This window comes from Crocuta crocuta, unplaced genomic scaffold, assembly GCF_008692635.1.
Source record: "Crocuta crocuta isolate KB4526 unplaced genomic scaffold, BGI_CrCroc_1.0 scaffold310, whole genome shotgun sequence".
Taxonomy (NCBI): Eukaryota; Metazoa; Chordata; class Mammalia; order Carnivora; family Hyaenidae; genus Crocuta; species Crocuta crocuta.
The window spans coordinates 937,020-963,462 of record NW_027532609.1 but is presented as its reverse complement, the minus strand read 5'-3'; the positions used below and the strand labels follow the sequence as shown (position 1 = coordinate 963,462).

General features: G+C 35.2%; 1 protein-coding gene across 2 annotated transcripts in view; it reads left to right on the top strand.

The window, feature by feature from the left end:
• SCAPER (S-phase cyclin A associated protein in the ER) overlaps positions 1–26,443 on the top strand; it is a 488,585-nt gene that overhangs the window by 79,033 nt on the left and 383,109 nt on the right. For both annotated transcript variants that reach the window (XM_077780475.1, XM_077780477.1), the window contains exons 6-7: positions 16,772–16,872; positions 24,879–24,995. In XM_077780475.1, coding sequence (XP_077636601.1) covers positions 16,772–16,872; positions 24,879–24,995 — 218 coding nt within the window. The remainder of the gene's footprint in view (positions 1–16,771; positions 16,873–24,878; positions 24,996–26,443) is intronic.

Genomic DNA, 26,443 nt, shown 5'->3' with positions numbered 1-26,443 from the left:
TTTATAATGGCTCCACAACCCATAAGATACCTAAGAGTAAACCTAACCAAAGGTGTGAAAAATCTATGCAGTGAAAACTATAGAAAGCTTATGAAGGAAATTGATGAAGACACAGAGAAATGGAAAAATATTCCATGCTCATGGATTGGAAAAACAAATATTATTAAAATGTCAATACTACCCAAAGCAATCTACATATTCAATGCAATCCCTATCAAAATAACACCAGGATTCTTCACAGGGCTAGAACAAACAATCCTAACATTTGTATGCAACCAGAAAAGACCCTCAATATCCAAAGCAATCCTGAAAATGAAAACCAAAGCTGTTGGTATCATAGTTCCATATTTCTAGCTGTATTACAAAGCTGTAATCATCAAACAGTATGGTATTGGCATTAAAACAGACAGATAGATCAGCCAGTGGAATGGGAGAAGATATTTGCAAATGACATGTCAGATAAAAGAGTAGTATCCAAAGTCTGTAAATTAGAACTTAACAAACTCAACACCAAACAAATCAATGAAAGAAATAGGCAAAAGACATGAATAGATACTTTTTCAAAGAAGACATCCAGATGGCTAACAGACACATGAAAAAATGCTCAACATCATTCATCATCAGGGAAATACAGATCAAAACCACAATGAGATACCACCTCACACCTGTCTCAATTGCTAAAATTAATGACAGATGTTGGCGAGGATGCAGAGAAAGAGGGATCCTTTTCCATGCTCTTGGGAATTGAAACTGGTGCAGCCACTCTGAAAAACAGTATGGAGATTCCTCAAAAAATTATAAATAGAACTATCCTATGATCCAACAATTGTACTGCTAGGTATTTATCCAAAGGATACAGGAGTGCTGATTGGAAGGGGCACTTGGAAGGGGCAATGTTTATAGCACAACTATCAGTGGTAACCAAAGTATGGGAAGAGCCTAAATGTCTTTTAATTAGAGCATTTATTCTGTGTACATTCAAAGTAAGTGTTGATAGCTATGTATTTATTGCCAGTTTATTACTTGTTTTATGGGTTTGTCTGGAAATTTTCTCTGATACTGTCTTGCTTTCTCTCTTTCATGTTTTATTTTCTTCAGTAATATATTAGGATTTCTTTCTCCTTGTTCTTTGCATTATCTATTTGTAGTGTTTGATTTGTGGCTACCATTAGGTTTGTATAGAATGTCTTCTGTATATTGTAGTTTATATTAAGTTGATGGTTGTTTAAGTTTGAATCCATTGTTTTCTCTTCTCCCTATGTTTAGGATACATGTTATTGGATTTCATATCCTTGTCTTTTGTGAGTTCGTTGGCTGGTTTTTTACAGAAATATTTATTTTTGTGTTTCCTAAGCTTTACTGTCACTTTTGGTTTCTCCTTTCCATGCAAAGTGTCCCCTTTAATATTTCTTGTAGAATTGGTCTTAGTGATCATAAACTCCTTTAGTTTTTCTTTGTCTGGGAAACTCCATCTCGATTCCTGTTCTGAATAAAAGCCTTGCTAGATGGAATATTTTTGGCTGTGGATTTTTCCCCTTCAGCACTTTGAAGTGAAGTGAATATATCATGCCACTCCTTTCTGGCTTGCAAAGTTTCAGTTGAAAAATCTCCTGCTAGCCTTATGGGTTTTCTCTTGTAAGTTAAGGACTCCTTTTATCATGCTGTTTTTAAGATTTTTCTTTATCACTATATTTTGTAAAGCTTAATCACAGTATGTCTTGGTGTGGATCTGCTTTTGTTGATTTTCATGGGCATTCTTTGTGTTCCATGAATCTGGATATCTGTTTCCTTCCTTAGATAGGTTGTTTTCAGCTATTATTTCTTCAAATAGATTTTCTGCTCTCCTCTTTTTCTTTTGGGACTCCTGTGATAACAGATGTTATTATTTTCTTGGGTGTTGAGTTTGGTAAATTTCTTTATAGATTTTGGGTACTAATGTATCAGATATGTCATTTGCAAATATCTTCTCCCATTCCATTGGTAGTCTTTTAGTTTCGTTGATTGTTTCCTTCAGTATGCAGAAGCTTTCTGAAATAAGTTAGGCTGAGAAAGACAGATATTATATGATTTCACTCATATGGGAAACTCCATGGATGAGCATAGGTGATGGGAAGAAAAAATGAGATAAAGACAGAGAGGGAGGCAAACCATAAGAAACTCTTAAATACAGAGAACAAACTAAGGTTGCTAGAGGAGAGATGGGTAGAAGGATAGGTTAAATGGGTGATGGACATTAAGGAGGGCACTTTTGGGGATGAGCACTGGGTGTCATATGTAAGAGATGAATCACCAGATTCTACTCCTGAAGCCAAGAGGCACTGAATGTTAACTAGAATTTAAATTTTAAAAAAAGTAAAAATAATATTATTATGTTGCATGGAGTCACTGAGTTCCCTAAGTCTTTTCTTTTTGTGTAATTCTTTTTTCTCTTTTGTTCAGCTGATTGCTTTCCATTACTCTGTCTTCAAGGTCACTAATTTTGTTCCTCTGCTTCTTTCACCTTCTATTCATTCCTTTAAGCTTGTTTCTCATTTCATTTATTGAGTCCTTTATCTCTGCTATGTTATTCCTTATCTCCATGTTGAAGGTCTCACTTAGTTCTTCCATTCTTTTCTCAAGTCCAGTGAGTATTCTTATGACCATTGCTTTAAATTCTCTTTCAGACATATTATTTATATCTGTTTTGCTTCGATTTCTGACTGTGCCTTTTCCTTATCTCTTATTTGGGATAAATTTCTCTCCTCATTTTTTTGCCTCTCTATGCCTGTTTGTCTGTCTCATAAGAAAATCAGGTATGTCTTTTGCTCTTGAAAGTAGTGGCCTTATGAAGAGGAGGTCCTGGAGTGCCCTGCTGTTCAGTGACCACTGATGACCAGAACCTGGCAGTTTAGGAGAGTATCCTATGTGTATTGCTTCTACCCTGCTATTGTGCCTGAGTCACTTTTCCTTTCGGTGCATCTGCCTCTTGTGAGGTGTGCCTGTTTTCTGTGGTGTGAGTGAGACCCAGGTAGGATAGTTTTGAGGGGGTGTGCACGCGGCGGAATTTGGTGGCTGGGTGGCAGTGTTAGCAAAATTTGTTTTGGGCCACTACTGTTATGCCAGATCCCCTTAGCACTGTGGTGTCTGGGGGCTGCGTGCAGTGTACATGAAGATGGCTTGGATGTGCACTGCTGGGTGTTGCAGTGCAGCTGGGCTGGGTATGAGGTGGCAGCTATAAACCTGATGTCCGGCCTAGGTGCAGGTCTGTGCCTGGGAGTGTGTGGATGGGTGCTGCTGCTGGGTGGGGTATGAAGCAGCAGCTGTGTTCCTGGCCATTGGTGGGATTTGCTGCTTTAACAAAATGTGCCCTGAGGCCTAGGCTTAGGCTACTAGTGTCTGTGCAGCCCCACCTTCTATAGACAGCTCTGTTTGTATACTGGGATATAGGGGGGAAAATGGCACCTAACTGCTACCTCGTTTTCAAAGAAATCTCCCAACATGCTCTGAAAATCAGTATGAACAGATCTGTCTCCCATTTGACTCTGGTGTTGTGTAAACTGCCATTTTAATGTTGCCTCTCTGCAGAGGCTGCTTGTCCGTTTAAGAGTGGCAGTCCAGCTATTCCTTGACTTGTTGCCTTGCCCACTGCTGAGTCAGCCGACTTTTAAAGCTCCAGGCTCAAAGTCCCACTGATTTTACAAAGCTATGAAATTCAGTCCCTTTGGTTTTTAAAGCCAAAAATTATGGGGATTAGTCGTTCCCAAATGAGTTTCATGGTGCAAGCGTCCGTTCCTCTGCCCTCTCGGTGCATGCAGCTCCCTTCCTCCTGTGGGCAGCCTCCACCTGCCTTTTGGACCTTCTTAACCTTTCAGATGGAGCTTCCTCTGTGTTTTTAGTTGTGGAGTTTATTCTGCCAGTCTTCAGATAGTTCTCTGGTTTATTGACCTGGGTGTGGATGATACCCAGTTGTAAACATGGGATGAGATTAGCTCAGAATCCTTCTACTCTGCCATCTTCCCAAGCTCCCTCTCCATGTTATAAAGTATGTCTTCCTGATTTATATCTGCTAATGAAGCTCCCATTCTCCCAGTCACCCATTTTTTCTTTTGGTCAGCTACAGAGTTCCTATCCATTTGTCTTTTGCATTTTTTTCTTTTCTACTCACAAACCTCTCTTTTTTCCTAGTGTCAGTACATTGTGTTTTAAAACACTTACTACTCTGTGGTGAACTATTTTCTTGGCCTTTTGTGTATGTTCCCCTCCAGTTTCACTCCCCCCCCCTTTACAGTTCTTACCAATAACATTAATCTTTATAAAGTACAGTTCTGATCATACTACTCTCCTGCTATAATTTTTATTGGTTGTCTCCATAGCCTTCTGAATCCAGAAGAGACTCACCAGAGGCTTTTAAAATCTCCTACTATATGGTGTTAGTTGACTCTTGCAGGCTTGTTATAATCAATGCTGCCTGTATACTGTATTATAAAGAATTCAGAATTGTAGGGTAGTTTAGGAAAGTCAAATCCTTAGGATCCAAGCCCTGTTCTAACATTGCCTTAGAATTTGGGAGGCTTTGGGAATTCAGCTTGGGATTGTTTATTGAAAAAGGATTTAGTGTCTCTCAATTGGGAATTTAGATAATGCAACATTGTGAAATAACCTATTCCTTGTGACTTTGTTAGACTTGATCTCAGTAGCAGCCACCTGTTGCTTTTAGATAAAGAGAGGAAATAGGGTAGGATCTTGGAAAGTAGATGTTTTTTCAGTTAGTCTGGCACAAAAATAGTGTCTATAGGGTGAAAATCATTGCCATCTGATGTCATTTTGTTGAATTCATTAGGTGCATAATTGTCTTTTAAGGGCCTTTCTGGGTATGCCTTTTTATCCATTTCATTTTTAGACATGAATTTTTTATGAAGTCCAGAGATCTATATAAGTAATTTGGACATCATTGTCTTAAACATTGTGATATCTTCACATTGGGATTAGATCACTGTGGATCTGAGGAAACTGCCATTTTCGTTTCCTGAAAACTCTTTTGGTGTGAATTTCTTGTTATTATGGAAACAGCTGTTATTTGGGATTTATAAGTGTTAAAGTTTTAGGATGAACATGTTATTATGACATCTGTAGTGGAGGATAGGTGCTTTGTTCCATTGATAGGACATGTATTTGAAGGACTGAAAGGTTTATAAGAAGCAAATGTTTATTGATATGGGAAAAATAGATACCAGGATTGAGGAAAAGATCTTTTTACTCAGCCTTCCAAGTAGGGATTATTTTTTCCTCAATCTTTAGAGACTGTAATAAAATACACATAACATAAAACTTACCATGTTAACCATTTTTACGTGTAGAGTTTAGGTGATATTAACTATATTCATGATGTTGTATAATCATCACTCTTGTCTCCATAAACTCTTTTCATTGTAAAACTAAAACTTTTTTTAAATTATACAGTAACTCATCATTTCTTCCTCCCCTCAGCTCCTGGCAACCACCATTCTCTCTCTTTGTGAACTTAACTACTCTAAATAGCACATAAAAATGGAATCATCTTACAGTATTTGTCTTTTTGTGACTGATTTATTTCACTTAGTATAATATGCTCCCTTTTTAGGGCCAAATTTGCTCCCTTTTTAGAGCTGAATAATATTTTATACTGTATGTATATATCCCAGTTTGCTTATCTAGTCATTTGTTTATGGATACTTGGTTTGCTTTCACATTTTAGCTGTTGTGAATAAGGCTGCTATGAACAGGGCTCCTTTTTGGAATGACTCTTGTCACAATTAAGTTAGGTGGACATTTCCTTATCTTTTCATGATTCCCATAAAAAATAAATATATTTCAATTATAAAGTAGGATAACTGAATAAAACAAGGCAAGAACATTAAGAAGGTAAACATTGAATTCATAATGTTTACCAAGTAATAATCAAGTTTTGTTTCTTTGGTGAAAACTATATAATAGGAATTTATTGGTGCCCCTGTGGGCAAATCAAGGAGTTTGAACTGATAGTGTTGGGGAACAGAGAGAGAAATCTTTAGGAAATGGGTATTTATAAAATTGTATCCCAGGAAATCCCGTCCAGTGTTCTTAGGCAAGAGGCTTCTTATATCCTCTTCAGAAGAGGATGAGACAGTCACTTGAGTGGGATCTAGCTACACTATCATGTAGTTGCACTATACCCATTCCTCTTTTCCTTGACATTTTTTAATATTTAATAGGGGCAGAGTCATGTAAATGCTGATTTGCAAAAGTAATCCGTGAAGATGTGCTGCCACTGAGCTCAGATTACAAAGTGCATTGATAATGATAATAATATCAGAAATAATAATTGCTCTCATATGACTGATCCATGTAGTTCTCTTATTGGTATGTACACTAATATACAGTATTTAGCTCTCATATGGCTGATCTGCGTAGTTCTTAGTTGTTATATACACTAATGTTATATACACTAATACATTCCCTTGAGCTATTTCAATTTAGTTGGAATGCTGTAATTATTGATTATGGACTGAGGTCGTTATGCCAGTTTGCTTTTCATTTCATTAGGTGATAGTGAAAATATGAATGAAGTAGCATAATTTACTCATACCAATTATCTTCCAATAAAATAATAAATAAATGAAATGGAATGATTTGGGGGGAGTTTATAGATGTAAGTGTTCTTAGTCATGAACAAATAAGACAGATTTCATGGTAATAATTTGTTTAAAGATTTAGGTATCTTTTGTTGTTTTGTTTATGAGCATTTACATTAAAATTTGGTCATGATCCATTTCTTAAGTAGAAGTGGTTGCTGGTTTGTATTTTTAATAAGATTGGAAGCATCTTTAATGAAGACTATGTCGTCTACCTTTTCTGTTTCTACCACACTCTGGGTACGTACAGTAAAAATATAATAAATGGGTCTTAAATCTAGTTTGTGTCACTCTAGTAAAAAGTTACAGGGCCTACAAAATATGGTAGTATTTCTACAATCTTTCCTTGGCAATTAGCTTATTTTTAAGGTATTCTGTTTTTGTTTTAGAATTAAGTTATTTGCCTCAGAAATATTTTTGGTAGTTATAGGATTAAAAAACTTTAGAACTTTTTATACTTAATTTAATACCTACACTAATACTGACCTTGTAATTCAGTTATACTCACAGTAGAGCTTGACATTTATAAAAAAGAGTTGAGTTTTAGAAGTATCAAAGGATACATTTATAAGGATTCTGGGAAATAGAACAGTTTCCATGAAAGGTACGGTTCTTGTTTCCTATTTATTTTTTTAATCTTAAAAAAAAAAAGTTTGTTTGTTTGTTTTTTTAAAGTAGGCCATGTAGTTCCAACATGGGGCTTGAACTCATGACCCTGAGATCAAGAGTAGATGCTCTACTGACTGAGCCAGCCAGGTGCCCCTTATTTCCTACTACTTATAATTAAAGTCTTTTTTTCTTATAAAACTTCACATTTAACAAGTCAAGAAATATAAACAGACATGTTAAAATTTAGCTTTGTCAGGGGCGCCTGGGTGGCTCAGACGGTTGAGCGTCCGACTTCAGCTCAGGTCATGATCTCAGGGTTCGTGGGTTTGAGTCCTGCATCAGGCTCTTTGCTGACAGCTAGCTCAGAGCCTAGAGCCTGTTTTCGGATTCTGTGTCTCCCTCTCTCTCTGATCCTCCCCTGTTCATGCTGTCTCTATCTCTCTCTCAAAAATAAATAAAATATTTAAAAAAATTAGTTTTGTCAGAAAAAATAATTTAAAATGTACATATGATATGTATTAAGAAACAAAAATAGAGCAGAATGTGAAATAGTATCATAAATCATTTCTGAATATAATTTTAGAAATCATATAATCCAGCCTTCTTATTTTACCCATAGGAAACTGAAAAACTAAGTGATCTTTCTGACATTATGTAATGAACTAACAGTAGAACTAATCTTTAGTTCTGACCTTATCTTTCATGCAACAACTGTTTACTGAACATTTATTACAGCATGCACTGCTTTGGGTGCTGTTCATGAGCCTGAAAAAGTTATAACTATAACAAAACTGTTTTTGATCAAACACATCATATTGATTTCAACATCAAGGTTTTTTAAAAAAAATTATTTAAAGACTTTCTTTTACAAAGGAATATCTGTACCATTCCTGCTGTGGATATTATCTTGGGTTATTGATATTTTTCATTGAAAGTTTGTTTTTTTAAAATTTTTTCAATTATTTTCTACTGTTATTTTGAAATGATAGAAATTTACCAGATAATGAGTGCAGAACATACATCTTCTTGGTGTCCAGGTAAAAGATGGATAGCAAAGGTTGCAGTTTTGTTCTGTTATTCCTCGGGGTTAATAAAATAATTTGAGATTTGACTACTGAGGAGAAAGACTCTGTTTATGCCTTTGAAATAAATTTTGCTCTTCCATGCATGAGGACTCAGTGGGAGTTAAAGTTTTAGAAAAAAATCATGGTATTTTTCTCTTAGAATGTGGGATACATTATAACAAATAAATGGCATGATGGAGAAAAGTGTTTTCTCTCTTTCACGTTCAGGAATAGCACTTAGGAGTTTAGTCTATGTATTGACATTTGTTATTATACTTGGTAATTTCATGGCAGGACAGGTGACTTTGGGTCGTAGGATTGTGGAAGCGTTGTTGGATGTGGTATTTGTACCATCCTTTGCAAGGGAAGTAGTAGATCTCATGGAATATTCGTTATTTCCATGTTTCCTCTAAGCTAGTTGTATGACTTTGGAAAAAAATCACCAAACCTTTTTCTACCTTTGTGTTTGTAAATGATGAATTTGGTATAAATAAGGGCTGAGGACCTTCAGCCTGAATATAAGCATTTAGTTTGGTATTGAGAGAATATTTTTGGCAAAAGAAATACCTTAAGCAGGTGTTTAGGTAACCATGTAGCCATCAGTGGGGAATTTGAGTATGTTATTTTGAGCCTTGTAACAATTTTTTAAAAATATTATTGTTAAGTTGGCTAACATACAGTGTATACAACAATTTTTTTTAAATGTTTATTTTTGAGAGATAATGAGAGAGCTTGAATGGGGGAGGGGCAAAGAGAGGAGACAGAGGATCCAAAGTGGGCTCTGCACTGACAGCATAGAGCCTTATGTGGGGCTTGAACTTAACAAACTGTGAGATCATGACCTGAGCTGAGGTCAGAAGCTTAACAACTGAGCCACTCAGGGGCCCCATGACAAATTATTTTTTAGTATCATTATTTTCTTATTTTTAGCTATAGTAGGCCTCTGAGTTTTCTTAGTGGGAAATACTATAAGAGAAAAATGCCTAGTTAAGCCAGCTTGTAAATGAGTTGAGATAAAAATTAGCCACTGCAGTAAAATATTTGTATCATTACCCAGGCAACTGAAAATTTTATTAATCCACAAAGAACCTGGTAAAGATTAAATTAAAGGAGAATGGTTTCCATTAGCAGATTTTCATTTATAGGTTTCATTCATTGAATATGTTTTGTACTTTTTTAAACTAGGCTGCTTCTATAGAAAATTAAGGGGGAGTATTTGAATGATTGAGGGTGGAAGATGACTGTGAATGATACTATTAGTTTTGAAAGTGGTTTACTTGCCATTTTTTGAACTATTTATTGGTAGCTTTTAAAAAACTAGGTAAGTTGTTTTTTAAAAATAATGCTTTTAAAAACTTGTTTCACTTTTGGTAACGCTCTTTCTTATAAGGGTCCCTTTATCACTGACTTCTCATGTGATGCATGTTTCCATCCTTTATCACCACAGGGGCACACCACTGTGCACATTCCTGTAGCTGAATTGGAGGGCTGTGTTGATGTCCTGGGCCTAAGGGCCTGTGCACTAGTATTGTGTGTCAGGAGGACAAAGGGATGGCGCCAACCATCCTGCTCTGTGTGCCAGTAACTAGAATTAATTACAAACCAATCGAATCCGTTGCAGCCAATTGGTAAACTAATTGGTAATTTTAGCTGTATATCTATATGTAGTTATCTGAATGCCTATAACATTACTTTCAGAGCCACTTTTGTTCTGTTTCATCCTGCTTGACAAAATGGCCTTCATAGCTGTAGGGAGAAAGATGTGCATCAGTGACTAAGAGGCTGCTCCAGCTGCTTGTCTTGTTTGTATTCCCTTGTTCATAAAACATGACTCGGATTACAGCTGCATGGTACCACTCTGATCATTTCTGATAACATTGTGCTAAACATTCCTTAAAATAGGTTGTCTCAGCCACCAAATATACTTTCTCTGTGCCAACTAGTATCAGAAGTATAGCTGCTTATATGCTGCCCATTAGAGGGCTTTTCCTTTCTTTTCTTTTTCTTTTTTTCTTTTCTTTTTTTTTTTTTAGCAAAAAGGGAAATCATAAAACTTCTGAAATAAATTATTCTGAATTAAATCTTTCAGTGCCTAATGTAGGTGATTGAAGTTGAATTTAATTGAATTTGAATTACATTCGTAGAATTGGGAAAAGGAAGCCAAGTAAATTAAAAGAATTTCTCCTTTTCCTGATTGTAGAAGACTTTTATTACCAGGGATTTGGCACTAAGAATTACCTTTCAAAGGAAATAAACAATACATCTTTGTTCAGAAGAGTATTTTAAATTAGAATATAACTTTTATGACTAATGTGAGATTGGTACTGTATTTTATTTGTTACTAATTTGGCATATATTGTTAATCTTCAGTCTGATTTCCAAAGTGTATCTATATTTTTAAAAAAATTTTTAAGTGAAAAGTGTTTTTGAGGTTTTGAGTTCCACTGATACTAGAAAGTAAGACTTTGTTATGGAGAAGTAATGTATTTATAAACCAAATGATGATTTTTATAGTTGGTTGGAATTTTCTGATGGTCATTTGTGGGAGTATGGAAAGTTGCCATTTCTAGTAAAATGAGACTGTATGTCTCTATAGTAAGGTGAGAATGGTATGAGATGATAACGTGAACACTTTAAATTTCTTTGTTTTGGGGCACCTGGGTGGCTCAGTTGGTTAAGCATCAGGTCATGATCTAATGGTTGGTGGGTTCGAGCCATGTATATGGCTCTGTGCTGACAGCTAGCTCAGAGCCTGGAGCCTGCTTCAGATTCTGTGTCTCCCTCTCTCTCTGACCCTCCCCTGCTCATGCTCACTCTCTCTCTCTCTTTCTCTCTCTCAGAAATAAAACATTTAAAAAAATTTTAAATTTCTTTGTCTTATACATATTAAGTGACAACTTTGAGCAATCAACCACTATCTACACACATATTTACACTTGGGATCAATTTTTATTTCTGAGCAGTGGAGTGGATCTTAGTGTCATTATAGCCTTTTCTTATATAAATTTTCATTGCCATTAGTATGCAAGCTAATCAGTGCCAAGAAAAAAAGTCTTTGCCAAATATGTAGAATGTAGTATTACAGCAATGTAACTTGGATTATCTAAAGATGAAAGTTAACTTTCCCTGCTAAGATCAGGAACAAAATATTGATGTCTCCTCTCATTGCTTCTGTTTGATCTTGTGCTTGAGGTTCTAGCTAGGGCAGTTAGACAAGACAAAGAAATGGAAAGCATCTAGATTGAAAGGAAGAAGTAACATTATATTTGCAGATGACATGGTTCTACATATAGAAAACCCTATAGAATCCATTCACACACATACAATTATTAGAGTTATAAACTCAGCAAGGTTTCAGAATACAAGATCAATACATAAAATTGTGTTTCTATATATTAGTAATGTACAACCAAAAAATGAGATTAAGAAAGCAGTCCCATTATAATGGCATCAAAAAGAAGAAAGAAAAATGTTTAGTAATAAATTTAACCAAAGACGTTCAAAACTTGTACACTAAAAACTACAAAACATCATTAAAAGAAATTAAAGAAGACCTAGATAAAGAGGAAGACATCTGAACTTATGGATTGGAACACTTAATACTAAGATGGCGGTGCTCCCCAAAGTGATATACAGATTCAGTGCAATCCCTACTGAAATTCTAATCTCTTTTTTTGCAGAAATGGACAAGCTGATCCTAAACATTGAATGGAAATGCAAAGGACAAAGAATAGCCAAAACAATCTTGAAAAAGAACAAAGTTCTTTTCAAAACTTAGAATTCAAAACTCACTACAAAGCTACAGTAATAAAAATAGCATGGTACTGGAATAAGGATAGATGTAGATCAATGGAAAAGAATTGAGAGCTCAGAAATAAATCCACATCTATGTCCTTTGATTTAAGAAAATTTTTTTTAACATTGATATATCATTGAGAGACAGAGCATGATCATGGGCGGGGCAGAGAGAGAGGGAGACACAGAATCTGAAGCAGACTCCAAGCTCTGATGGTCAGTACAGAGCCTAACGCAGGGCCCAAATTCACAAACCATGAGATCGTGACCTGAGCCAAAGTTGGATGCTCAACTGACTGAGCCACCCAGGCACCCCATGTGTCCATTGATTTTTGACAAGGGTACCAAGACCTTTTAATGGAGAAATAATAGTCTTTTTAACAAATGGTGCTGGGATCAACTAGATATCCACACACAAAGAATGAATATGGATCCCTACCTCACACCATATACAAAAAATAACTGTAAATAGATTAAAGACTTAAATGTAAAACCTAAAACTGAAATTCTTTGAAGAAAACATAGGTGTAAATCTTTGTGACCTTGAACTTGGCAGCAGTTTCTTATATATGATACCCAAAACACAACCAAAGGAAAAATAAATAAATTGAACTTCATTAAAATTGAAAACTTATATGTATTATAGAATGCTATTGGGTGACAAGACACCTCACGACTGAGAGAAAATATTTTTAAGTCATGTATCTTATAACAGTCTAATATTTAGAATATATAAAGAACTCTTGAAGTTCAAAAATATAAAGTACAAATGACCTAGGCTAAAATTTGGCAAATGATTTGAATAGACATTTCTTCAAAAAAGATTTGCATATGTCCAATAAGCACATGAAAATATGCTCAATAATTTTAGTCATCAGGGAAATGCAAATAAAAACCACAATAATACTATACTTATTAGGGTGACTTGACTTAACAAATCAGAAAATAGCAGGTGCTGCTGAGGTTGTGAAGAATTTGGCCCTCATACAGACATACCTTGGACATCCTCCAGGTTCAGTTTCAGACCACTGCAGTCAAGCAAATACCACAGTAGAGCAAGTCAGTGAATTTTTTGGTTTCCCAGTACATATAAGCTATGTTTTTGCTATACTGTAGTCTAAGTGTGCAATAACAGCATGTCTAAGGAAACAATGTATGTGCCTTAAGATACTTTATGCTAAAAATTGCTAACAATCATCTGAGGTTTCAATGAATTGTAATTACTGATTACAGATCACCATAACAAATATAATAGTAATGAAAAAGTTGAAATATTGCAAGAATTACTAAAGTGTAACACATGATGAGAGCAAACACTGTTGGGAAAATGGCATAGATAGACTTGCTTAGCATAGAGTTGCCACAAACCTTCAATTTGTAAAAAACATGATATCTCTGAACTGCATTAAAATGAAGCATAGTCAAATGAGGTGTGCCTATATATTGCTGCTGGGAATGTAAAATTGTGCAGCTGTTGTGGAAAAAATGTTGGTAATTCATGTTAAATTTAGAGTTACCATATGACTTAGTAAATCCACTACTAGGTATATACCCAAGAGAAAGAGAAATAGAAAAACTTAGATGTGAATGTTCATAGCACCATTATTCCTAATGGGTGGAAGGTGGAAACAAGCCAAATATCTATCAACTGATAAGTGAATAAGAAAATGTGTTTGTTTATGCATTTATTTAGTCATGAAAAAGAATGAAGTATAGATAACATGCTACCAGATGGATGAATCTTGAAAACATTAAGTAAAAGAATCCAGCCATAAAAGACCATTTTCTATATGATACTATTTATTTGCAATGTCCAGAACTGGCTGATCCATAGAGACAGAAAGTAGATTAGTGGCTTCCAAGGGCTAGAAGAGGTGAGAATGGGGAGTGACTACTAATGGATACTGGGTTTTTTTGGGGGGTGATGACAGTGTTCTGGAATTGGATAGATGCACAACTCTGTGCATGTACTAAAAGTGACTGAATTGTATAATTATAAACGATAAATTTTATGGTGTGTGAGTCATATCTCAAAAAAATGAGCAAAAAAATTTGCCAGTATTATACAAACTCTTCTAGAACAAAGAAAAAGAACTCTTTCAGTATAACCTTGATAACTGAAGGTTTCAGGAGAAAGGAAAATATAGACTACTTAGGAGTACAGATGCACAGATTCTAAACCAAATATTGATATATTGGTCTGGTGATTCAAAAACTGGACAATACATCATAGTCAAGTTAGGTTCATTCCAGTACTACAATGTTGGTTTTAACGTTTGAGAATGAAATTACTATTTGACAAATTAGATGAATAAAGATGAAAATCATATGATTATCCCAGTAGATATAAGAAAAATATTTGATGAAATTTAGCAAACTGAGAATAAAAGAGAACATCTTTACTAATGGAAAGAATCTTCCAAAAAACCCTATGTAAACATCATACTTAATGGTGAAATGTTGAGCACCTTCCTTCTGAAATTGGGAATAAGACAAAGTCTGCTATCTTTATTTCTATTCAGCATTGTCCTTAAAATCGTAGCCCACACAGGAAGACAAGAATAACATACAAAATATATAACACTTGGAGAGGAAATATGTCATTATTCACAGATGGCATATTCACATTTATGTATTTAGAAAATCCAGAAGAATCTAAAGAGAAATTATTAGATGTATTGAGTGAGTTAAAGTTGCTGGATACAAATCAATAGCAACAGAAAATGAAAAAAATACTTAAACAACCACTGTTTATTCTTAGGGCTAAAGTTAAAAATGTGCAAGACCTCTACACAGGAAATTATCATACATTTTGAGAGAAACTGAATAAGATATGAGTATATATAGGTATAAATAAGATATATATATCATAGACCAGAAAAGACAATATTATAAAATGTCAGTTTTCTTCTAGTTGATTTATAGAACCTATGCAATTACAATTAAAATTGTATTTTAATATTTTCTCCTGGGAAATCGACAATCTGATTTTAACTTATGTATGGAAATACAAAGGACTGGCATTACCCTGGCCACCCTGCAGTCAAAGATATAGTTGGATTTATTGTTTTTTGTTTTTGTTTTTTTTTAATTTTAGAGCTACAGCAGTGTAAGTTAGGTTGATATTGGTACAAGAATAGATAAACAGACCGGTATATCAGAGGAGAGACTCCATGCTCTAAAAGATGATGTTGGAGAATATCTTCCTGACCTGTGGTAGGAAAACAATTGCTTAAAATTGATGCAAATAGTATCAGTCTTAGATAAAAGAGTCAGAAGTTAGACTACCTTAAAATTAGGAATTTATGTTCATCAAAACATTCTTTTCCATTAGGAGAGTAAAAAGTCAAGTATATCTGTGCAACATGTATAACCAAAAAAAGCACATATCCAAAAGATGTTAGTAACTCCGTCCAATCAAAGAGAAAAAGACAAGAGAATTTAATAGGTACTTGGGTAGACTTGAATAGGCACTTCACAAAATGAGGATGGCTAATAAGCATATGAAAAAGGGCTGAAAATCATTAATTATCTTAGAAAAACATCTTGAAACCAAAATGAAACCATTACACAGTCATCAACCAGAGTGGCTCAGGTTAAAGTTAAAGAAAATCCCTAGGAATTTACCCANTGGGGGGGGAGGGGGGAGATGGGCATGGAGGAGGACACTTGTGGGGATGAGCACTGGGTGTTATATGGAAACCAACTTGACAATAAACTATTTGTAAACAAAAAATAAATAAAGGAGAATTTGTTGGTTAAGAAAAAAAAAGTTAAAGAAAACCTCAAACAGATAATACCAAGTATAGTTGAAGGTGTGGAGTATGGAGGACTCATACACTGCTGGTGAGAGTAGCAACCACTTTGGAAAACAGTTTGGTGTTATATACAAGAGTAGAACATATGCTCACCTTGTGAGTCAGTATTTCCTCTCTTGGGCTTATTCTCAACAGAAATGCATACATACATGCAGAGGACATACATGAATAACAGCATATTATTTGGAAATCACCCCGATGTTCTTCAGCTGTAGTTTGGATAAATAAATATGCATGCAATGGAATACTGTTCAGTAGTGACCTTGGACTATGGCAATAAATGAATTGCAGGTTCATCCTATAATATGGATGAACCTAGTAAACAAAAGTAAAAAAGAAGTCACAAAATGTTAATACTCTATGAATTCATTTGTAGGAATTTCAAAATCAGGTAAAATTAAATTATTAGAAGTCAAAGCACTGGTTGCCCCAGAGCAAGGACAGAGTAATGATTGGGAGGAGACACCAGGTAATTTCTAGAATCTAGTCCTGGGTGGATGGATGTATGGGTCTTTGCTTTGAAATGATGATCTGTATATACATTTATGTACTATACTGTTTATTAAACCTCATAATAAAAAAGATTTTAAAAATGTTCATTTGGTGGGGGCAGGGGGTCTTGGGAAAGAATGTCAATACCATCTCTTGGTCTTTAGACTCTTAACTTTACTAATTTCTTGCCATACAGTGGGAATAAAAATCAGACCCAAAAAACTAAATCAGTAGGTTTTGCTACTTTCTCAATGAGAAGTATAATGTAAAAACTATTAATTCTTAAGTACTTCAGTCTAAAGTTTTTTCTTAAAAATTTTCAGTCTCAGAATGGACTTTAATCATTATTGTTTGTTTTAACTAGGAGGTGCTAATGATGCTGGATAACTATGTGAGAGATTTCAAAGCATTGATTGACTGGATTCAACTTCAGGAAAAGCTAGAGAAGACAGATGCTCAAAGCAGGTAATGAACTCTGGTCTTTATAGCAGCCAGCAATTTCAAAAGCAGTCATTGAAGTTGACAATGAATTTGACCTAAGCTTAATTTGAAATGTGTAAAAGTCTAGAAGTTGGGATCTGTATTTCTTATTCAGTTCAGTAATAGATATTTGTTGAGTACCTACTAGTGCAAGGCACTTGTATCCAGTACAGAGATTTAATTGATGGATATGATATATTTACTACTATCATGAATTTGTAGTCTGAGGGTGGAATAAAATAGAACTTATTATTACAAAAGAACTGTTGCAGGTGTTCAGAACAGGACAGGGTCATCTCTCTTGTAGGGGATAGATGAGGAAGGATTTCATGCAAGATGCAGAAGTGTTTAAAAGATATGATGGATTTTAATAAATGGTTGGCCTTTTATTTTATGTTTTAAAGTTTATTGAGAGTCTCTTTCTGAGAGAGAGAGAATGAGCAGGGGAGGGGCAGAGAGAAGAAGAGAGAGAGACTCCCAATCCGTGCTGATAGTGTGGAGCCTGCCAAGGGGCTCAAGTCATGAAATCATGACCTGAGCTGAGATCAAGAGTGGGACCCTTTAACCAACTGAGCCACTGAGGCACTCCAAGTGGTTGGCCTTTTAGATGAAGAGAGAAAATTAAGACAGCTATTGAAATGCAGAGCATGTGTGAAGTGAAAGTAATATAAGGAAAATTATATTATTTTTCTTCTTTATTTATTTATTTTGAGAGAGAAATAGCATGCAAGCAAGGTAGGGGCAGAGAGAGGAAAGAGAATCCCAAGCCAACACTGTGCTGTCAGCACAGAGCCCAGTGCGGGGCTCGGGCCCACGAACTGTGAGATCGTGACCTGAGCCAAAGTCTGACGCTTAACTGACTGAACCATCCAGTCACTCCATATTTCTTAATGTGGTATAGTACTCAGTGAGTAAATTGATGATTTTTGATTAGGGGAGTAATGAGAGGTCGGTTACTTTAGAAATCTTCATTTTTTTTTTGTTTCAAATTTTTACTTAAATTCCATTTAGATAATGTATAGTATAATAGTTTGAGAAGTAGAATTTAGTGATTCATCACTTACATGTAATACCTAGTACGCATCACAACAGGTGCCCTTCTTAACACCCATCACCAATTTAACCCATCCCCTGCCTACGTTCCCTCCAGCAACCCTCTTAACTATAGAGTTAAGAGCCTGTTTTATGGTTTGTACCCTTAGCCTTCTTCCCCCGCCCTCCCCAAGTTAATCTGTTTTGAGAAACCTTCATTTGAAATCACCACACAACATCTGAGTCCTAAGTGCCAAGCTCTGGAACTATTGTAGTTAAGGAAACAGACACAGTCCCTGCCCTTAAGAAATATATAGTGTGTTCACAGAAAAGATTGATGTGAAATACTTATCAGTGCACAAAATTCATCAAAAAGAAATACATTATACTTGGGGAATATAAGAAAAAGCACCATCAACCAATTTGCTGAATCCAGGAAGCCTTCCCCAAGGAGGTCATATTTAAGTGAGACAGAAATATCAAATAGGAGTTAGCTTGACAATGAGAGAAGAAAAGTAAGCCCAGGTAGAGGTGATGGATATATGTGATATCCTGGAAGTACAAGAGAGCACAAGATAGTCAGAGAATTTAGAGTTTAGCAGGACTGCAATGGAGAGAACAAGGGGAAGAGTAGCATGAGATGAACCTAGAGATTGGGACCAGATTATGTAGGGCTCTGTAGACATGATACAAACTTTAGACTTTTTTAAGTAAGGAAGTGATATGTCAGATTTGTGATTTTAAAAATCTTTCTGGCTGCAGTGTGGGAAGGTTAAAATGCAGCAGTATAGTTTGTAGATTATGGCTATTTAGACTAGAATAGTAGCAACAGGGAGAGTTGAGAGATACCTCCAGAGATAGATGATCAACTAGACTTAGTATTATTTTGGTTGTGTGCAAAGTCAGAAGAACAGTTTATTACTCAGTTAAGCGTATAAGTGAAAACTGAGCCCTTGTAAACTGGGCCAAGTCGCTTGAAGCTACAATGATACCTTTTTACCCAGAGAAAACAGGCCTAGGCTGCCTCTTACTTTTGGATATAACTGTGGTTCAGTTTTTGTAAGTGGAATCATCCAGTACAGAACATGTTTTTTGTCCTATCCTGTGGTATCAGTCCCACAAAGGAATGAGGAGAGTAAAGATATCCTAAGAGACAAGTCCAGGAAGGCTTGATCCCCAGGAAACCAAATCCAGGGAAACCATGATATGTTGATTTTTTAACATCATTGTTCCTCATGATGAAAAAAAAATCTTTTTAATTCCAGTATAGTTAACATACAGTGTTATATTAGTTATATATATTATATATATTATATATATATTATATTTCAGGTGTACAATATAGCGATTCAGCAATTCTGTGCATTACCCAGTGCTCATCAAGATAAGTGTACTCTTAATCCCCTTTGCCTATTTCGCCCACCTCGCCCCCACCTTTGGTGACCATTGTTTGTTCTATGCAGTGAAGAGTCTTTTTTTGCTTTGTTTTGTTTTTTGTTTTTCCTCTTTGTTTTGTTTCTTAAATTCCACATGAGTGAAATCATATGATATTTGTCTTTCTCTGACTGACTGACTTCGTATCTCATAATGAAAATTTTTGATATGGTGTTTTGGGTGCTTGATTTACCCACATTCCCTGGGTCCGTCAAGCCTACCTGTTTGTGTTTGTACCAAACAGTTTCACACTTAACCCTGGATAAGAGGTGATTAGATTTGTGAGAGCGAGGGATGTGCATTCCTTCACTGGATTGATCCAAGTTAAGGGATCATCATGCTGATTTGGGATTGGTGGCTCTATTGTTTTTGTGAAGTAAACAGAAGAAAGCAGGTTTAAAGAAAATAGAAAAGATACACCCAGAGAATCAGGAAAATGAGAAATCATGTGGTGTTGAAAGCTTAAGAGTGTTGCTTTACAGCCTCTCTCTTCTTGGTCTTTATCCTCATGAGTCTTGATTTTAGTTTTTTTTCCCCTGTTGGATGTCCTTGACCTTGTACACCCTGTATCCTTCCAATAAATCTTTCTTTTTTTAAAATTTCTTTTTAAAATTTCTTTTTAATAAAATTTATTGTCAAATTGGCTGAAATACAGTATGTATTCTCATGATTCATTGCTTACATAGAACGCCCAGTGCTCATCCCAGCAAGTGCCTATCACCCACTTTCCCCTCTCTCCCACCCCTCTATCAAACCTCAGTTTGTTCTCTGTATTTAAAAATCTCTTATGGTTTGCCTCTCTCTGTTTTTATTTTATTTTTCCTTCCCTTCCTTATATTCACCTTATTTTGCCTAGCATAATATACTCTTGTTCCATCCACATTGTTGCAAATGGCAAGATGTCATCCTTTTTGATCATTGAGTAATATTCCATTGTACAATAAAACCTTGGTTTGTGAGCATAAAATTTATTACAGAAACATGCTTGTAATCCAAAGCACTTGTATATCAAAGCAAATTTCCCTATAAGAAATAATGGAAATTCAGATGATTCATTTCACAGCCCAAAAATATTCATATAAAAATGATTATAATACTATAATATAATACAAAATAATAAAGAAAATACAAAATATAAAGAAAAATAACTAAATTAACCTGCACTTACCTTTGAAAACCTTTGTGGCTAGTGTGAGAAAGACAAGAAAGAGGAGGGTTATTGTATAGGACGACTTTCACTATCACTAATGGAATCACTGCTATCTGTTGGCTCAGTGGAATCTTTTTCTTTTCATGCAACTTTAACAAGGAACCTATCCAATGATGCTTGCTTTTGCCTCCTTTTGAGGGTTTCACGGAAATGTGGCATTACATTGCTGTTAAACAGATTCATTGCTCGCACTGCTACAGCCTTATTCCGGTGGTGCTTTTCTCCAAAACTTTGCATGGTTTCCCACATTTTACACATCTTTTTAAAAAAAATTTGTTTTAATGTTTTTATTCATTTCTGAGAGAGAGAGAGAGAGGAAGAGAGGAAGAGAGGGAGAGAGGGAGAGACAGTGTATGCAGTGGAGGGTCAGAGAGAGAGGGAGACACAGAAACTAGGCTCCAGGCTCTGAGCTAGCTGTCAGCACAGAGCTCAGTGTGGGGCCCAAACCCACGAACCGCGAGATCATGACCTGAGCTGAAGTCGGACGCTTAACCGACTGAGCCACCCAGGTGCCCATTTACACGTCTTCTTAATCTCATTTGAAGTGAGGGATTCTTTTTTTTTTCCCTTCCTCTTCTGCAGACGTAGACTTACAAAATCTTGCAATTTTGGCCACTTCCATACCTTGTTCGTACTTCTTGATGATTTCCTTCTTAACTTCCATCATAATCATCTCCTCCTTCTTACTGCCTTTCTTTCCAACCTTTTTCTGCATGGCAGCCATTGTATATCCTTGCACGGATGTTAATGACAGTACAGTATTAATAAACTCTTGTCATACACTGTATTTAATGTAACTGGCAATAAGGCAGCAGAGGAAAGAGTCTATATCTGCAGGCAGCCTGACCTAGAATGAAGCAAAGCATTCCTAAGGTTACTCTTGTATGGAAAAACAGAGGACTGTCCATAGGTGCTTTGAAGTGACAAAAAATACACTAGTACTAGTTGTGGGCACCTTCCAGTGTTCTGAAAAATCACTGATTTCTGCCACACACACAGACTGAGCATCCAAGCATGGGAGATAATCACCCACAATCCTACAGCAGGAGACAGAGAGAGAACCAGTTGGGATCATGTGACATACGGCATCCTATAATACTTGTATTGCAAAACTTTGCTTGTTTATCAAGTTAAAATTTATTAGAAATGTTTGTTCATCTTGTGGAACACTCACAGAACAAGTTACTCAAAATCCAAGATTTTACTATATATATACACCACACCTTCTTTATCCATTCATAAATCAATGGCCATGTGGGTTCTTTCCATAATTTGGCTATTGTTGATAGCACTACTATCAACATTAGGGTGCATATGTTCCTTCAAAACAGCATTTTTGTATCCTGTGGATAAATACCTAGTAGTCCAATTGTGGGGTCATAGAGTAGTTCTATTTTTAATTTTTGAGGAACCTCTATACTGTTTTCCAGAGTGGCTCCACCAGTTTGCATTCCCACTAGCATTGTAAAAGTGCTTCCCTTTCTCTGCCTCCTCGCCAACATCTGTTGTTTCCTGAGTTTTAGCCATTTTGACAGGTGTGAGGTGGTATTTCTTTGTGGTTTTGATTTTCCTGATGATGAGTGCTTTGAGCATATTTTCATGTGTCAGTTGGCCATCTGATGCCTTCTTTTGAAAAGTGTCTTTTTATGTCTCTTACCCAATTTCTTCACTGGTTTCTCTGTTTTTGGGGTGTTAGGTTTGGTAAGTTCTTTATATGTTTTTGATACTAACACTTTATCTGATATGTCATTTGCAGATAGTTTCTCTCATTCCATCAGTTGCCTTTTAGTTTTGTTGATTGTTTCCTTCTCTGTGCAGAAAGAAGCTTTTTATCTTGTTGAGGTCCCAATAGTTCATGTTTGCTTTTGTTTCTCTTGCCTCTGGAAACATGTCTAGTAAGAAGTTGCTATGGCTGAGGTCAAAGAGGTTGTTGCCTGTTTTCTCTAGCATTTTGATGGTTTCCTGTCTTACATTTAGCTCTTTCATCCTTTTTGAGTTTATTTTTGTGTATGGTGTAAGAAAGTGGTCCAGGTTCATTTTTCTGCATGTCGCTGTTTAGTTTTTCCAACACCATTTCCTGACGAGACTGTCTTTTTTCCATTGGATATTCTTTCCTGCTTTGTTGAAGATTAGTTGGCCTTACAATTGTGGGTCCATTTCTGGGTTCTCTATTTTGTTCCATTGATCTATGTGTCTGTTTCTGTACCAGTACCATACTGTCTTGATGATTCCAGCTTAGAAATACAGCTTGAAGTCTGGAATTGTGATGCCTCCAACTTTGGTTTTCTTTTTCAACATTACTTTGGCTCTTCAGGGTCTTTTCTGGTTCCATATGCAATTTAGAATTGTTTGTTCTAGCTCTGTGAAGAATATTGGTATTATTTTGATAGGGGTTGCATTGAATGTGTAGATTGCTTTCAGTAGTATCGACATTTTAAGAATATTTGTTCTCCAATCCATGAGCATGGAATGTTTTTCCATTTCATGTCTTCTTCTGTTTCTTTCATAAGCTCTTTACAGTTTTCAGCATACAGATCTTTTACCTCTTTGGTTAGGTTTATTCATAGGTATTTTATGATTTTTGGTGCAGTTGTGAAGGGGATTGATTCCTTGATTTCTCTTTCTGTTGCTTCATAATGGTGTATAGAAATGCAACCGATTTCTGTACATTGGTTTTGTATCCTGTGACTTTGCTGAATTCTAGTTCTAGTAGTTTTTTGGTTGACTCTTTTGCATTTTCCATGTAGAGTATTACTGGGACATCTTTTATCTGAACCGGTTATCAGTGTATCTACTCTTTGCTTCTTTTAGATATAGAAAGCAACCTTAAATTACCTGTAGGTGGCATTATCCATTTTCTATTCCTCAAATCATGCATCAAAATTCATTTCACCTAGACTTGAGCTTTAAATGTAAAAACTGAAATATTTATATAGTTTTATTTTGGAGAACTCCATAAGACAAAAGCAGAAACCACAAAGGAAAGTATTAATAAGCTTGATTTAATAGAAATAAAATACACCTTTCTACATTAAAAAAACAAAAATCAAATTAAAATTTAAATAATTCTGTCATCTGTGTCAATGGATTTGTAGTCATAATAGTAATAACAACAGTAGTAGTAGTAAATGATTTCAGATTAAGTAGAAAATGATGTAAATCCCAGTGGAAAAAAATGACAAAAGATACCAACATGCAAATCCTAAAAGACATTTAAATAGCTGATAAAAAAAGTCCAGCTTCACTAGTAGTGATAATAAAAATAAATAATTTCAAAACAAAAATATTTTGCTAAGGAATTTTTAAAAATAAACACTATTACTAAAATTTCTGTAAGAAAAAGAACTTGTCACAGACTGAAACTCTAGCACAGAAGTCGGCAAACTTTTCCTGTAAAGTGCCACGCAGTAATTATTGTAGACTTTGCAAGCAATGCTGTCTCTTTCACAAGCCATTGACATTTTAAAAATAAGATTCTGTTGACAAGGTTCAAGGGAAATTGGCACTTTTTATCTGGTTGAAGTATAATTTGGTAGAACCTTTCTGAAAGGTGATTTGACAATAAATTGTCAGAAGCTTTCGACTTTATTTGGATAATTTTTTATCTGAATTTTCTTGTTTTCTAACAACAAATATCACTTTTTAATGTGAGAAGAAAATCACAACCACTAGATTGAATGCAGAGTAAGAGAGAAGGAGATTCTGGGGAGTTATGGAGGTTCCCACCGAGGGCATTAGAATAGAGAAAACACTGCTTGAGAAAAACATTTTAGTAAAATTGTGCATCCTGTCAAGGTTTTGGGGCCGGTGAAGAAGTTGTTAGCTTTCCCAGCAAAAAGCAAGGGAATGTTTATGTTCCCACTCCCATGTAGAGAAAAGGAGACTTCATATTTTTCTGCGTATTCTTCATTTAACCCTCCCAACTGTTTTTCTGTCTTGATCTCTGTTCTACACACTTAGTTTTCCAGGGCATCATACACCAGTTGAGTTGTAGAAGTAGGCTGGATTAGTACCATTGTCTTTTTAATGTGTTTTTAGCTGGGTATATGGAGACTTTTAAAATGTAAGTAGTGTATCTCATATCTTTGTAACCTCAAAGCCCTTTTTAGATGTTGCTCTGTTGCACTGGGTGGGAAATCCTGGACCATGCGTCATCTGTGTTGCTTATTGGTAATATGGTAACTTGCCAGTAAATAGAACTCTAGGGGAAAATTGTGACCTAATTATGTATTCACCCAGTAACAACCAGAGAAAAAATTTAAAATTTCTCTTTTTCCTCTGTTAATTTAATCTGTTTTATGTCTTGAATTGACAGACCAACTTCTTTGGCCTGGGAAGTAAAAAAGATGTCTCCAGGACGTCATGTGATTCCAAGTCCATCAACAGATAGAATAAATGTAACATCAAATGCTCGAAGAAGCTTAAATTTTGGGTGAGACAAACTCAAAAAGGCCAACTAAGGCTTGTATTACAGTAAATTATTTTCTGTGGTAATATAGTATTATACAACTGATATTCCACTTAAAAAATCCATGTATATGTTTGTGTATATGTTTGAAATTGTTTGAGTCAAAAATTTAAAAAAATCCAGGACAGTAGAGTTTAACTTCTAGAAAATGTAATATATTCAAATATAATTAGGATCCAAAAGTTAAAACTCATAAACATATTTCATGCTAAATGCTTCATAACATGAACTGTCAATTTCTTTACAACAGATGATCTAAATGTATATCATAAACTGTAATTGTCATGAAAATGACATCTTGATGCATTGTAATCCCATCATTGCAGTTTTATAATTATTATTTTATACATTTATATTTTAAATCAGTAGAAAATAATTTATAAAGAAAAAAGACATTTATTTTTTGTATTTATTACCTATGTAGTAACTTTTATTAGTGCTCTTTATATCTTCATGTGGATTCACGATCCTGTGTATTGTTCTTTCATTTTGGCTGGAAGGACCCCCTTTAGTATGACTTGTTGGGCATGTCTGCTACTGACAGTTTTTCTCGGTTTTTATTTTTGAGACTATATTAAAATGTCCTTTAGTTTTGGAAGGATAGTTTTGTAGTGCATAGAATTCTTGGTTGAAAGTCTTTTTCTTTCAGGACTTTGAATATGTCCTTTGATAGTGTCTATTACCAACAGATTGACAAATTAATGTACATTTATATTATTAAAAAATAGGAGTTAAGATGTTTAAGTTATATATGTATATTTTTAGGGGTCCCCATTTAACTGAAATTTTCTTTTAAACTGAAATAATGAGAGCTTTTATATCATCCCTGTTGCCATAAATATATTAAATTAATGAAGTATTAGACCAACATAAATTTTTAAATTATATTTGACTTAAATTGCTGTTTATGGTACTCTGTATATGTGGAAACACACACAAACACAATTTATTTAAAATTTAAATATATTAAGCATATATTTAAAATTTTACCTTTTTTTGGGAAAAGTTAAGCAGTTTTGGGATGCCTGGGTGGCTCAGTCAGTTAAATGTCTGGCTTTCGCTCAGGTAAATGATCTCTTGGTTCGTGAGTTCAAGCCCTGCGTCAGGCTCTGTGCTGATAGCTTGGAACCTGGAGTCTGCTTGGGATTCTGTTTTTCCCTCCCTCTCTTTCTCTACCCCTCCCCTGCTCTTGTTCTCTCTCTCTCTCAAAAAATAAATATTAAAAAAAAAAAGAAATAGTTTTGAAATGTGTTAAATTTATTTAAATAAACATGATGTAAATAACAGTGATATACAAGTGACATTTATATAACCAAATCAGTGGGGAGTAAAATGTTGCACTGCCTTTTTTTTTCTTTTTCTGCAGATATGGGGGGGGAGAGAGTATGTAAGCAGGGGAGGGACAGAGAGAG